The 13,685-nt window shown below is 36.1% G+C and overlaps 1 protein-coding gene across 1 annotated transcript in view; it reads right to left on the reverse strand.

Moving 5' to 3' along the window:
• The window catches only part of LOC124541956 (TBC1 domain family member 4), a 57,424-nt gene that overhangs the window by 11,545 nt on the left and 32,194 nt on the right, over positions 1-13,685 (reverse strand). The window contains exons 3-14 of the mRNA XM_047119895.1: positions 13,210-13,385; positions 12,006-12,105; positions 10,758-10,898; positions 9,650-10,330; positions 8,525-8,723; positions 6,535-6,657; positions 5,959-6,074; positions 4,961-5,052; positions 3,722-3,857; positions 3,035-3,152; positions 2,055-2,154; positions 1,406-1,518 (exon numbers count right to left, since the gene is read on the reverse strand). Of these exons, the coding sequence (XP_046975851.1) occupies positions 1,406-1,518; positions 2,055-2,154; positions 3,035-3,152; positions 3,722-3,857; positions 4,961-5,052; positions 5,959-6,074; positions 6,535-6,657; positions 8,525-8,723; positions 9,650-10,330; positions 10,758-10,898; positions 12,006-12,105; positions 13,210-13,385 (2,095 nt within the window). The remainder of the gene's footprint in view (positions 1-1,405; positions 1,519-2,054; positions 2,155-3,034; positions 3,153-3,721; positions 3,858-4,960; positions 5,053-5,958; positions 6,075-6,534; positions 6,658-8,524; positions 8,724-9,649; positions 10,331-10,757; positions 10,899-12,005; positions 12,106-13,209; positions 13,386-13,685) is intronic.

Here is a 13,685-nt window from a genome sequence, read left to right on the forward strand (position 1 = left end):
TGTATGAAATTCTGCAGTATATTTAGTATCAGCATTGTACGCGTGCGATGCCGGGGCGGGTCGCTAGTTAAATATATACGTTAGAATATATCCCAGAGTCGAGATGGCCCAGTGGTTAGAACGCGTGCATCTTAACCGATGATAGCGGGTTCAAACCTAGGTAAGCACCGCTGATTCATGTGCTTAATTTGTCTTTATAATTCATCTCGTGCTCAGCGGTGAAGGAAAACATTGTGAGGAAACCTGCGTGTGACAAATTTCATAGAAATTCTGCCACATGTGTATTCCACCAACCCGCATTGGAACAGCGTGGTGGAATATGTTCCAAATATTCTCCTCAAAGGGAGAGGAGGCCTTTAGCCCAGCAGTGGGAATTTACAGGCTGTTGTTGTTGTTGTTAGAATATATCCCAGAGTTGGTTCATCCAGCTTGGCTTAGGTCCGGGGTACGGGCCTTGAGGAGTACCTCCTTGCCCATGTCCTCAAGGCAGCCTACAACTGCCGTGTTTAGCTTTTGGCCCAATGGGTCAGGGTCCCGTGGGACCAGTGGAATGTCCTATCCAGTTGAAATTGTCCAATCCTTGTGGTTGTCATGTCAGAATATATCCGTCAAAGTAAGTTTGTAAGTGTCACTCGGTACTGATAGATGGCGCTGTTTATAATTTCTTCGCTTGATATTTGTAACTGTTTAGATTAAGATTTAAATACCCAGTTATGTTGGCCTAAAGTGTAATATTATAAAAGTCCCCAGGCCGTGTCTGTCTGTTTGTATATTAGCGATAAACTCCAAAACATCTGAACGGTAAAACGGTTTCATGAGGTCAAACGGTTTCATGAGGTAATCTTCCAGGCAACCCAATCAAAGAGACATTTTAAAAAATGTAAATTCGACACACACACTAAGAATTAATATTAAATATGTATAAAAACAATAATCTATTTAAATTAAAATGATCTGTTTCTCCGTTCCTCTGATTTGGTCCGACTCCGCAAAGTCAACAATTCCTTCTTGGGGCAAGGTATCCGTTTCTATACTAAAATTCCGCAGACATTTTTAACTTTGCCGTTTCGTAAATTCAAATCCTTTGTAAAAAATACATTGGTAGAAAAAGCTCATTATTCGATACAAGATTTTATACATGATAAAAAAGCGTGGAGTTAATACCTGTTGACTTCCAAGCAGAATATATTAATTTAAATAATTGTATTTAACATGACTCTGTATTTTTTACATGTTAAAAAAGACTAACTACTGAGTTTCTTCCCGGTTCTTCTCGGTAGAATCTACTTTCCGAACCGAAGCTTCACTTAATTGTTAAATGACGATTCAAAAGTGCTTGTAAAAGCCTGATTGAATAAAGTTTAATTTGATTTGAAATTCAGTAACTTCTTCACATTAATTTTACCTTCATCCTTACTGGGTTGGACCACCTTTTCATATATGGCCTGGCGCCAGGTCGCGTCAGACTCGTTACCGCCCTCATTAGCGGCTGCGCGAGAGTCGCTTACTTTCAGGAAACTGGAAATACGAAATATTATAATGGCCCAGTGGTAAGATCGTATACATCTTAACCGATGATTGGTTTAAACCCAGGCAAGCGCCACTGAATATTCATGTGCTTAATTTGTGTTTATAATTCATCTCATGCTTGGCGGTGAAGGAAAACATCGTGAGGAAACCTTCATGTCTGTCTGTCATTCTGTCATATGTATATTCCATCAACTCGCATTGGAGCAGCGGGGAGGAATTTGCTCTTCTAAATGGGAGAGGAGGCCTTACCTTAGCAGTGGGAAATTTACAGGCTATTAATGTAAACAAATTGACAAAATATTAGTTGTTTTACTATTATTTGTCCCTTGATATCCTTCCCATGATCGTTAATCATTTGTTTTAGAAGTGACGACAGTGGCCCGAGAATAAGAAGGATTGATTTTGCGACTTTCACATAATTATTTCCTCTCAATAAATGAAGTCGTATACCCGAGTTAAATGATCATATCTAACATATATTATGTCACATTTGTTTCTTTTGCAAATGGAATAAATAATCTTACATGTCCATCATTGGCGAATTGACGGATGTTTCTTCTTTGTTCTCGTCCGTTCCTTCATCGAATGACGCTTGCTGGGAAACTTTCGGGGACGACGGTTGCTCTGAAAGAAGAAAAAAAAATTAAAAAGCATGAAAATAGTATTCGATTTTCAAAACACTACACGCTGAAAATGAGATGCCTTAATCCAGCTGTTAATTGCGAATTTAAAAAGTAAGGATTTTGGTATTCTATTTTCAAAAATACATTCCAAACTGAAACGTCGATGCCTTATCCCTGCTGTTACTTAAAATTTAAAAAGTAAGAATTAGCTATTCGATTTTCAAAACACTACTGAAAAGGAGACGCCTTATCTCAGCTGTTACTTGTAAATTTAAAAAGTACGAATTTTGGTATTCGATTTTCAAAAATACATTCCAAACTGAAACGTCGATGCCTTATCCCAGCTGTTACTTGTGAATTTCAGAAGTACGAATTTTGGTATTCGATTTTCAAAACATTTTCAAAACACTACTGAAAAGGCGATGCCTTATCCCTGCTGTTACTTGTGAATTTAAAAAGTAAGAATTTGCTATTCGATTTTCAAAACATTTTCAAAACACTACTGAAAAGGAGACGCCTTATCTCAGCTGTTACTAGTCAATTTAAAAAGTAAGAATTTTGGTATTCGATTTTCAAAAATACATTCCAAACTGAAAAGACGATGCCTTATCCCTGCTGTTACTTTAAATTTAAAAAGCAAGAATTTGCTATTCGATTTTCAAAACACAACTGAAAAGGAGACGCCTTATCCCAGCTGTTACTTGTGAATTAAAAAAGTAAGAATTTTGGTATTCGATTTTCAAAACTACATTCCAAACTGAAAAGTTGATGCCTTATCCCATTTATTCAGGACTTTAAAAAGCATAAATTTGGTATTCCATTTTCAAAACACAACTCAAAAGGAGAGGCCTTATCAGCTGTTAATTATATATTTAGCTCACCCGGGATAATATTAACTCCCGGAGACAGCGATTTACAGCGCTGGACATCCGGCGAGAGGAGTTCCGAGTTGTTGGGCTCTGATGATGTGTCCAGAACTGATGGGTGTGGGGATAACTCCTGTAATAGAGAACAAAGTTTACCTTAATTAAATTTAATGAGAAAACAATATTGATGGTAATGTGGTCATCACATGTTTAAATTTACCGTTTCATTAATTCAAATCATATTTAAAAAATACATTGGTAAAGAAGTTATATTATTCAATACAAGATTATACAGACGATAAGAAAGCTTTGAATTAAAACATGACTAACATGACTGTATTTTAAAATTTTGTTTCGATTAAAGAGTTTCTTGCCGGTTCCTTTCGGTATAATCTACTTTCCGAACCGGTGGTAACCTCACTTGATATAGTTGTTACATGACGATTCAAAAGAATTGTAAAAGCCGACTTGAATAAATTATATTTACATTTTTTACTGTGAGAAATATTAACAATTGGACACCAATAAGCTACTAGCTTTGGGAACTAAGATATTATCGATAAACAGCAATAATGAAGTTTTGCTTTTTGACGGTAGTATATATGTTGTAATACCTACTATGTTTCCTACCAAAATGGGCAAGTCCACCAACCAACGACAAAAAAAGAAACATCTAGTCTAAAAATCAAATATCAATCTTACCTTTTTGATAGCAAGTGGTGAAACGTCATCCTTACTCTGCCTCCGCTTGAGTAGATGATCGAATCCACTGGACAGAGACCGCTTGGCCTTCATGAATATAGTGCTGCCACCTAGATATTGGTTGAGGAATTCAGATCTGCAAATTGACACCAAAATAGCTATTAATCATGGTCCTGATGAAGGAGTATGTGAAAGAAACCTTTAAGATTGCAAGAAGCTTTTTGTGAATAAACACTTTTTTCAATAGACATTTCTACTACACAAAACTTCTCCGCCTACCGTCAAATGGACCCAACAACAACAGTCTGTAAATTCCCACTGCTGGGCTAGACGCCTCCTCTCCCTTTGAGGAGAAGGTTTTGGAACATATTTCACCACGCTGTTCCTTTGCGAGTTGGTGGAATACACATGTGGCAGAATTTCTATGAAATTTGTCACATGCAGGTTTCCTCACGATTTTTTCCTTCACCGCTGAGCACGAGATGAATTATAAAGACAAATTAAGCACACCTTAAGAACCTGGGATGCTATGGAGATCCGTAACAACAATTAAAACTATGGACTATTCGAAACAAAAAATCTATCTGCATCCAAAAAAATATAATTATAAATTCGAATACAATTATACTTGAAGTAAATCATTCAATTTAAGACTCAGACGATTGGAGACATATGGGCCACCTGATGGTAAGTGGTCACCACCACCCATAGAGATTGACGCTGTAAGAAATATTTATCATTCCTTACATCGTCAATGCGCCACCAACCTTAGTATCTAAGATGTTATGTCCCTTGTGCCTGTAGTTACACTAACTCACTCTCCCTTCAAACCGAAACGCAACAATACCAAGTACTGTTGTTTGGCGATAAGTAAAACCAAGTTAACTACAAATAAAGTTAAATTAAAGCCAGTCTGGGTAGGTACCGCCCACTCATCAGTTATTCTACCGCCAAATAACAATACTCAGTATTGTTGTGTTCCAGTCTGAAGGGTGCGTGAGCCAGTGTAACAGGCACAAGGGACATTACATCTTAGTTCCCAAGGTTAGTTGTTCCGTACAGCGTCATTGTCTATGGGCGATGGTGACCACTTACCATCAGGTGGCCCATATGCTCGTCCGCCAACCTATAACATCAAAAAAAATCTTTATCTAGTATTTCTTCCTTTACAACTCCTTCAAAAGCCAATACAAAATCTCTCCTCCCAGATACTAGTATAAGTGAATACAAGAGACTCACCTATTCTCAGCCGTATCATGCACATGTCTCTGCTGTTTTGCTTCGCAGTGCGCTCGTAGCAGCATCATTAGGAAGGCGTTGTGTTCGCTCACCTGACAACATCAAGTTATTCTCACAAACACTAAGTCACAAAAAAATCAAGAGGATTGGTTGATCTTCATTGCAATAGGCTATTTGACAATGCGAAATATAAATAGTGAATTATTGTAATCAGTGTAGTTTAAAAATGGTTATTTACTAACGAAAGTTGAAAATAATACTTAATTTATTCAAAAATCAATAAACAAAAATGCATTTTTTCAAACGTTTGTCACGTGACACAAAACGCTCCTGATTGGCCAATCAGGAGCGTTTTGTGTCACGTCACGGCTTATGATGAAGTCACTTTCTTGCAAACCTTACGTTTCTACTATATGTACCACAGATTAAAATACAGCATTGTGACATCACCGACCCCATTGCAGCGCCATATTGTCCAAGTAGCGTTTTCGCGCGTTATTTAAATATGGAATTTTGAATATGATATGTTCGGCAAATATGTACTAGAATTAAAAAAAACAACTTTTACTGGGTGCCTTATCCTCTACTAAATAATATAAAATGAATTTTAAAAACCAGTCAAATAGCCTATTTACTAAATTGTTACCATTTAACACAATTAATATAAGAGAGCGAATAAAATTACTAGCCAGCTAAAGAACGGTATAAATAAAAACTTTAAAATCGTGAACAAAATTAAATTGTCATCGACAAGCTCTAGTTCTAACTGACCGTATACTATTTAACGTTAAAAATTTCAATTAAAAAAGGGTATCACAATTTTGGCGGCAATCATGACATGCATTTTACAATGAAATCTTAAAATTTTATAAAAAATCGAAATTAATATCTTTTACGGAAAACAATTAATTCAAAATCACTATTACTAATTAAAAATATATAAATAAATATTTAAGGAAAGTTTTTTATTATATAGTATCTAATTCAACTTAACTAACCTCGTACATATGATTAGTTCCTCCTTGGTATTTTGTGATGATAACTTCCTGTTCATCATCCGGTAGCTGTTCGACGCGACGCAAGATGAAAGCGTGTATCTTCTTTTCGTTCATACCTAGGGCATCAATTATATGTACAAATTAATAATTGTGTCCTAGTAGAGGTCCCTGTGGCACCCTATGATATTTTATTAAGTTCATTTTCTATACGACAGTAAATAGAAAGAAAATGTTATTGTAAATTATTTATACTTTATCTTTATGTATCTTTTAATCTACATGTTATGTAAATTAATACAATACATGTATTAGTTTTAAATGAATTAAGATAAAATAATATGTCGTTAATTAGGAAAATATGTATTATATAGAGTTGTTCTTAATACGAAACTCTTTTAGATAGATAGTTTTTTTTTTTTATATTGATAGTTTGTTGTTGTTGTTGTTAGTTGTTTTTTGATAGTTTTGGGTCCTCTCGGCACTCCTATAATTTTTACAATAATTATACTTAGTGAAACATTACTGAAATATCACGTCCGCATTCTGCGGTGACTTTCGAGTTTCGAGAAATCCTACCTTCAATATCGTGGCACAGTCTGTGGTACCACAGCATGGGGCAATGCTCGCACGTCATATTCGGAGATTTATCCCTGGACTTCTTCAAGAGATCTGCGTGCGCCACAAAGGCCTGTTTGATTGCTGAAACAAAACATAAATAGTTATTACTGACTTAATAATTACCTATATAATCAAGGAATCTTAGTCTGGGGAAATTAAATTAACTAATAAATATAAGAAGTGTCCGCCCCAAAATTCAACGATACCATTAATTTCGAAGACAGCTGAAAGTGTTACTTAGGAAACCATGCGACTCAAATTTAGCTTTGTCGCTAAAAAGTACAAAAAAAACAAAAACCGTTGAAGAGTTCCTTAGGCTTGATCCAATTCTAGATACAGGTAATGCTTACCATGAAAGTGCATTATTATTTTAAGTCATTCAAAATTAATATCAAAATATACTTTATTCGAGCAATTTTAAATCGATTTTACAAACAACTTTTTAAATATTAAGTGAAGCTACCATGGATTCGGAAAGTAGATTCTAACGAGAAGAACCGCCAATTAACTGAGTAGTTATACATTTTCAACATTTGAAAAACCAGTAATATTAGTTAAATACAATTCACATACATTACTCTGATCCCAATGTAAGTAGCTGAAGCACTTGTGTTATGGAAATCAGAAGTAACGACGGTACCACAAACACCCAGACCCAAGACAACATAGAAAACTAATGGTAATCTACATCGACTCGGCCGGGAATCGAACCCGGGACCTCAGAGTGGCGTACCCATGAAAACCGGTGTACACACCACTCGACCATGGAGGTCGTCCAAAAACGTCAAAAAATACAATTATGTATGTGTGTTCTATCCTGCCTGAATTCTAGGCTTTTTTATATGGATTGATAATGCTTACCATGAAAATTCACTGTCATTTGAAGTATAGTACGACACAACTCAGATGTAGCATCGGCAAAATTCGTAAAACCGATCACATCCGAATTGAGTACGCTATCCCAAATTATCAATATTTATTTCTCATGCGAGTATGATCTTTACACAAACGTAATAACTTGTAATATCATATGACCTAATGTATTCGTCAATTTGACACGTCGATTTACATGCACTTGTTTTCTCTGACGTGTGAATCTATAGCGACGAATAGCGCCGAATGGCGCGATAGGGAGCTATTTCTGTTGGTTGCGTAAATCGGCAGTAATCGGTTTTAATTTCATTCCGTTGCATTTTCCGATGCTACATCTAATTTGTGTCCTACTATACATAAGGAAAATAATACCTCTAAATTAAAAAGGCTTATAAGTAATGTAGCAATAATCTCACCGTTTACGACTTCAGTAGCAACAGAGTCACTCTCACACTTGAAGACATAGCACGAGTAGTCTAATACAATTATATATGTGTGTTCTATCCTGCCTGAATTCCAGGCTTTTTATATGGATTGATAATGCTTACCATGAAAATGCACTATCATTTGAAGTACGTAAGGAGTATAATACCTCTAAATTAAAAAGGCTTATAAGTAATGTAGCAATAATCTCACCGTTTACGACTTCAGTAGCAACAGAGTCACTCTCACACTTGAAGACATAGCACGAGTAGTCTAATACAATTATATATGTGTGTTCTATCCTGCCTGAATTCCAGGCTTTTTATATGGATTGATAATGCTTACCATGAAAATGCACTATCATTTGAAGTACGTAAGGAATATAATACCTCTAAATTAAAAAGGCTTATAAATAATATAGCAATAATCTCACCGTTCACGACTTCAGTAGCAACAGAGTCACTTTCACACTTGAAGACATAGCACGAGTAGTCTAATACAATTATATATGTGTGTTCTATCCTGCCTGAATTCCAGGCTTTTTATATGGATTGATAATGCTTACCATGAAAATGCTCTGTCATTTGAAGTACGTAAGGAATATAATACCTCTAAATTAAAAAGGCTTATAAATAATGTAGCAATAACTCACCGTTCACGACTTCAGTAGCAACAGAGTCACTCTCACACTTGAAGACATAGCACGCGTAGTCGTTAGTCTCGCGACACACGAACCCAAAGTGCTCCTTGTTGCTCCTGCCGAGCACACAACTGGCGACGTCTTTGAAGTTACGGTGTAAGAGAATCTGCTTCCTATCTGGGCTTATTAGACGCAATTCTGAACGACCGACCTGAAACATACATAAAGTAAAAAAAGTAAAGTAACAGCCTGTACATTTCCCACTGCTGAGATAAGGCCTCCTCTTCCATTAAGGAGAGGGTTTGGAACATATTCCACCACGCTGTTCCAATGCGGGTTGGTGGAATGCACATGTGGCAGAATTTCGATGAAATTAGACACATGCAGGTTTCGTCACGATGTTTTGCTTCACCGCCGAGCACGAGATGAATTATAAACACAAATTAAGCACATGAATCAGCGGTGCTTGCCTGGGTTTGAACCCGCAACCATCGGTTAAGATGCACGCGTTCTAACCACTGGGCCATATCGACTACGAAACATACATAATCTATATTAATATTACAAATTTGATAGTAACTGTGTCTCTTTGTTTCTCTGTTTGTCTGACGCTCTTTCACAACCAAACCGCTGAACCGAATTTGATGAAATTTGATATGAAGCAAAATATCTTTATATATATATATATATATATATATATATATAAGCGACGCCGTAAAACGCGAGCGGAGCCTTGCGGTTAAATGTTATGCTTAGAAAAGTCTATCCTTCACTGGAAATTCACATCACATCATCACATAAACAGCCTGTAATCTTCCCAATGCTAGGCTAAGGTCTCTTCTCCCTCTGAGGAAAAGGATTGGAGAGACGTGTTGCAGAATTGCGTTGAAATTAGTCACTCACGATGCTCTTCATCGCCGAGCACGAGATAAATTACAAATACAAATTAAACACATAAAAACTCAGTGGGAATTGCCTGGACTTAAATCCGTAAATCATGAGCTCAGCTCTGGGAATATGAGTCTCCTTTATCCTAAATGTGAAAAGCAACAATACAGTTATATTAACTAACTCATAAAATTATATTTACTGGCTGTAAATAAACCAGAGTCCTAAGTTAAAAAAAAATTCAATTACCTGAAAAAGCATTATCCTATTTTGTTCACCAATCAAATGAGCCAGCGGCGTTTTTAAATTCAACGTACCTATGGACGCTGACCTATCTCTCAAATAAGGTTTCGTATCTTTTTTAATTATCTTCTCTTCCTGAATCTCTTTTGGTTTCCTTTGCAGTTCTCCAAAGTTCAATTTAGCTCTATTTTCCATTACTGCTGAATTTTCATCCTGAGATTTAACATTCTTAACTTCTACGGGCACATGAAGTAGTGGATCAACCACTTGTTTATTTGACTTATCTGATTTATCATTGAAAGGATTATTTGCCTTATCAGCATTGGGAATTAAGGCATCTTTAGGTTCATTTTCACTTGTGTTTATTGATAGAGATATATCATCGTGTTTCTCTTCATCCTCCTTAACAGTGCCTAGGTTGTTTTTAGGCACATTTATCACTAATACAGTAGGCTCTAAAGGCACTGGTTGTTTGACGGTCTTTTCAACTCTCTCTTTGGTAAATACGTCAAATTCTTTGTCAATTTCTGTATTTTCAGGTTTCTGTAGGTTTTCAGCGCTTTTCCAGGCTATGGTTTTATCCGGTTCTAATGGTGTCGTGCTTGGTATTAGATTGTTATGTCTAAACTGTTCTATTGCACGTTCTGGGGAGCTTTTAACATCTGAATCTGTACTATCTTGGGAAGCCTGTAAAATGATTAAATAAATATGAGGCAACACATACATTCCTCTGATCCCAATGTAAGTAGCTGAAGCACTTGTGTTATGGAAAATCAGAAGTAACGACGGTACCACAAACAGACCCAAGGCAATATAATACTAATTATAATCTACATCGAGTCAGCCGGGAATCGAACCCGGGACCTCGGAGTGGCGTACCCATGAAAACCGGTGTACTCACCACTCGACCACGGTTGTCGAAATTCATGGTGTTGAATTTGTCATTAATTACTTTAATTATTATAAAATAACTTTTTATTATTATTTGAAACACTAGTCAGAAAGCTAACAGTTCTGTTTTGGAACAATCATTTAAATATATAAACAAATCATGTGTGTTACCGATATTATTAATTTATAAATTAAGCTTATTCTACTATCTATACCAACTTACCCCAGTGGAAGACAGTAAGCTGTGGCGCCTGTTATTTTTTAACTTCTCAGCTTCATGTTGAGTGAACTTCTGTAATGCATCATCGATTAATGATTCTGGTACCTTCCTCTGTGAGATGCGTACTTTACCGACATAGAGGACCTGAAACACGACAAATTAATAATAAAAATCAAAATACACTTTATTCAAGTAGGCTTTTACAAGGACTTTTGAATCGTCATTTAACAACTGTATTAAGTGAAGCTACCAAAATGCAAAGCTATTAGTAATAGTAAGTGCCTGCAATTTTCCCACTATTGGACCAAGCCTCCCCTTCCCCCTCGGCTCCTAAGAGCACATTCCACTGCGCTGATCGAATTCTGATACATATGTGGCTAGGGTTGCCAGGTGTTAGGATAAAGCAGGACATACGTAGGATTTTTGATTGCTTGTCCGGCCAAAATAAGCGGCATCCGGCCTGTTAGGATTTAGGTAGGATTTTTCAGTTTCATCATCAAATAATTTTTGTTTTGTTATAATATAACGACTGATGATTAAGAGAGTTAGAGACTGATTTATAATAAAGAAATATTAGCTTGATTTTGCTTTTGTTTTATTAAAATGCAATCAGAAAATTACGGATTTCCATTTTTTTAAGTACCACCAAAATTTTTCAAAAATGTGAAGCGTCCGGATTTTTCGACCGAATGTTAGGACAAAAAAAATTAGTTTTACACTTTTTATAAAAAAATGGACAAAAAAACAAGATGTCCGGATTTTTTACCCAAATGTCAGGACAAACTCACAGGTCTGTCCGGCTTTTGCGTCTGAGGACCTGGCAACCCTATATGTGGCAGATTTTCAATGAAATTATACACATGCATCTTTCCTCACGATATTTTGCATGAGCGCCGAGGTCGAGATGAATTTAATTACATATTAAGCACATAAAAATTCAGTGGTGCTTGCCTGGGTTTGAACCCGCAATCATCGGTTATGATTTACTCGCTCTAACCATATGGCCATTTCAGCTCATTGGACAAATAAAATAAACGAAACAAAAAGAACTACGCATATTAATTTAAAAATGTGTACAAATAATATTTGACGATATATTCGCATGGATGGGTCATTGAGCTCAATGGACTTTGTTCATACATATATTGCCAAAATTTGTTGCCAAGTTCTTGGCATTCATTATGGCAAATGCGGTTTGTTAAAATGTTTCTCGTAGACTTTCGATATCATTAATAATAATTCTTTATTTACCTCGAAGAAATGAGAATCGGATGGCGATAGATCAGCACACAGAGATGTGAGGGCTGATGCGTTGCTCACAGTGCGGACAAGCCCTGATGTTTCATTGGTTCTGTATAAAAAATACACTAAATTATATCACTGGTACAAGTCATATACTATGTTAGTGAGCCCAGCAGAGACATATACAAAAAAGTGTCAATTATTGTTGTCAGTATATATTATGACTTTAAAAATAGTTACTTATTCAAAGATACAAAAATAAAAATGCATTTTTTTAAACGTTTGTCACGTGACACGAAACGCTCCTGATTGGTTGGGTGTATGATGACGTCACTTGTTGGTTAACCTCGTTTGCCTATGGTATGTGGATTATATGTACCATAGATAAAAATACAAGCAAATGTCCCCGACTCTATTGCAGTACCATATTTTTTATGACGTTTTCGCGCGCTATTTAAATATGGCATTTTTAATTTGATATTTTTCGGAACATCTGAATTAGAAATAAAAAAAAACCTTATCTAGGTTCCTTAACCTCTACAAAATAATATAAAATGGATTTTAAAGACCAGTCAAATAGCTTTTAAAAATTTCATATCAATTTATTAAACTTAATATTATTAGCTGAAAGGATTTCCTTACAATACATTAAAAAACCTCTCCGATGAAACTAGTCATCGATTTAAAACTGCATGAAAATCGGTCCATCCATTGAGGAGTTCTGAACCTTCTAATATACACATAAGTAATGGCATCAAGACGGGCAAAAAACTTTATATTTTCAACCTCAAAAATCAAAAAACTTTATTCAATGTAAAAGCGTTACACTTTCTTATTGATGGGCAAACACTACCACCACTCATTTTGGTATTGGTGACTGGCTTCTGTGCTTACGATCGCGGGTTCAGTACACTACATATCAAATATATAACGTTAATTTTGTGTATATGTAAATAATTACATAAATATGACGACTTCCGCGGTCGAGTGGTGTGTACACCGGTTTTCATGGGTACGCCACTCCGAGGTCCCGAGTTCGATTCCCGGGAGAGTCGATGTAGATTATCATTAGTTTTCTATGTTGCTGTGGGTCTGGGTGTTTGTGGTACAGTCGTTACTTCTGATTTTCCATAACACAAGTGCTTCAGCTACTTACATTGGGATCAGAGTAATGTATGTGATGTCTCATATTTATTTAATTTCGGTAACTTACAAATTAGAACTACAGTTTTTAGATAAGGACATCCCAGGGTTGCTCCATGGCAGGTGTTCAGCGCCATTTTGCTGCTGGAAGCCCGCGTTCCTGGTTACATTTAGTGATACCGTGGAGCCTTTGGGGCTTGGAGCCCCTGGGGACGGCTCCCGCATCTGACTGAAGAGATCCGTGACCTGGAAAAGAAATAACATTTTATCAATAAATCTAAATGCCTAGGAAAACACAGTGGGAAAGGCTTATTTTGGACATAACTCGCTAGCCAACTCACAACAGTTTGGCAAAACTCATATGATAGGATAAGAATACTACATTATCCGGATTACCCCCCAAGGAGCCGTATATTTTGGAAATTTCACTTGTGTGTAAATTGTAGTTTTAACTTTTAAAGGTATGTTTATTTCATATATTTGTTTTTGTTTTGAACATAGGACATATTGCATAGTTCAAACATACTATAGTTTAAGATGTCAAAA

This window comes from Vanessa cardui, chromosome 29 (assembly GCF_905220365.1).
Source record: "Vanessa cardui chromosome 29, ilVanCard2.1, whole genome shotgun sequence".
In the NCBI taxonomy this organism is placed as follows: Eukaryota; Metazoa; Arthropoda; class Insecta; order Lepidoptera; family Nymphalidae; genus Vanessa; species Vanessa cardui.